Source organism: Gekko japonicus, unplaced genomic scaffold (genome assembly GCF_001447785.1).
Source record: "Gekko japonicus isolate JY-2015 unplaced genomic scaffold, Gekko_japonicus_V1.1 scaffold4059, whole genome shotgun sequence".
NCBI lineage: Eukaryota > Metazoa > Chordata > Lepidosauria > Squamata > Gekkonidae > Gekko > Gekko japonicus.
The window spans coordinates 81,959-83,445 of NW_015170393.1; the positions used below are offsets into that span (position 1 = coordinate 81,959).

The following is a 1,487-nucleotide window of genomic DNA, read 5'->3' on the forward strand; positions in this document are numbered from 1 at the left end:
TGAGAGGTCTCTATATTCCCTCAGGATTTTTGCGAGCTCCTCCATAGCTAAACACACCCGAGCTGGTTCGCTGTCAGGAGCTACTCCTCACTTTGGGTTCCATACATGGTGTTGACACTTAGGGGAGATGAATCGTACAATCCTGTCACCCCATAATATATATGGATCATGTCAATGGAGCCAAGGGCTTCCCAACACCAAGGGAAACCTAGCCCCTGGTGACACCACAAAAGTTCAATCTTCCCAATGATCGCCTGCCCCCATACGCAAAGGCACAGTCTCGAATCTACAGGGCTCTTTCATCGGGGACCCATCCATTTGGGTAAAAATTAAGGGCTCTGCCAACCGAACCACAGCTGGTTCCAGTCCCAACACTAGGGAGGGGTTGATTAAATCCTGCCCGCATCCCGAGTCTATGAGGCCCCGGACCCTGATGTGCATTCCCATGGTGGGGTTCATAATAGTAACAGTCACAAAAAAGAGGGGTGGATAGCTGCTCACCACTTTCAGTGCCTCTGTGGATGGGTTCTGCTGCGCTGCGCCAATTACAGCAGGACCTGGCCTTTTCCAGCCGGTTCCATCTCCTCCTCCTCGCTCGATTCTGGCTCCCACACTTCTACCTCGGCTTGTAGTGCATGGGGGGTTCTTACTTTCGCCATCCCCTTCTTTGCAGGCATGTCGACCCGGCACTTGTCACCTTCTCTCCCCCCTGACCCTGTAGCCTCCCCTGAAGGGCAGTTGGCCACAAAGTGGTCCCGATCCTCACATTTCAGACACAACCCCTGTTTCATCCGTTGCTCGCGGACCGAGACTTTCACCGGGATTGACCGTGCCTTGGGGTGGGGTGTCGGTGGCCCTCTTCCCACCAGTACCATGTTGTCCAAATGCATAGTGCGCAGCCGGCTTTCAGCATTCTCCGCCTCCTGCATCCATGCCAGTAAGGTTCTTGGGTCCCTTGAACTCAGGACGGTGTTTCGGATTTAAGTAGTCGGCCCCAGCCGGTATTGCTGATCTAATACTGGGTCGGACCTGTCACGGATTTTGGCAGCTTGCTGTAGAAATCAATTGAGTATTCTCGAACTGTCAACTTGCCTTGTTTAAAGGTGTAGAGGAATGCTTCCGCCTTCTCGGCAGTGGTGCGGTCCTCGAAGCAGGCCCTCAGCACCCACAGAAATGCATCTACGCTCCCCAGCTCCCGCATCCAGGTTGTGTAGACTCACATACCAACTGGTTGCCACCCTCTGCAAACAAGAAGCAATAAAGTCCACTTGGTGCTCCTCGTCCGGGAACAAATGAGCCCACTGCTCCACAAACTTCATCACTCGAACAATAAAGGAGGAGAGGTTCTCAGGATCGCCATTGAAAGTCTCATCCAGTAAATCCTTGGTCCGCGGTGGGGCTGGCGGAGCCCCAGGGATGGCGGGTTGCGGAACCAGGGGGGAGGAGGAGGAGGCGGTGGCTGAGGGACCAGTTGGCCAGGAGGCAGC

General features: G+C 54.5%; 1 protein-coding gene across 1 annotated transcript in view; it reads right to left on the reverse strand.

The window, feature by feature from the left end:
• The window catches only part of LOC107116377 (vomeronasal type-2 receptor 26-like), a 15,594-nt gene extending 14,393 nt beyond the window's left edge, over nt 1–1,201 (reverse strand). The window contains exon 1 of the mRNA XM_015418274.1: nt 1,020–1,201. Coding sequence (XP_015273760.1) covers nt 1,020–1,201 — 182 coding nt within the window. The remainder of the gene's footprint in view (nt 1–1,019) is intronic.
• Nucleotides 1,202–1,487: the final 286 nt, after the last annotated feature.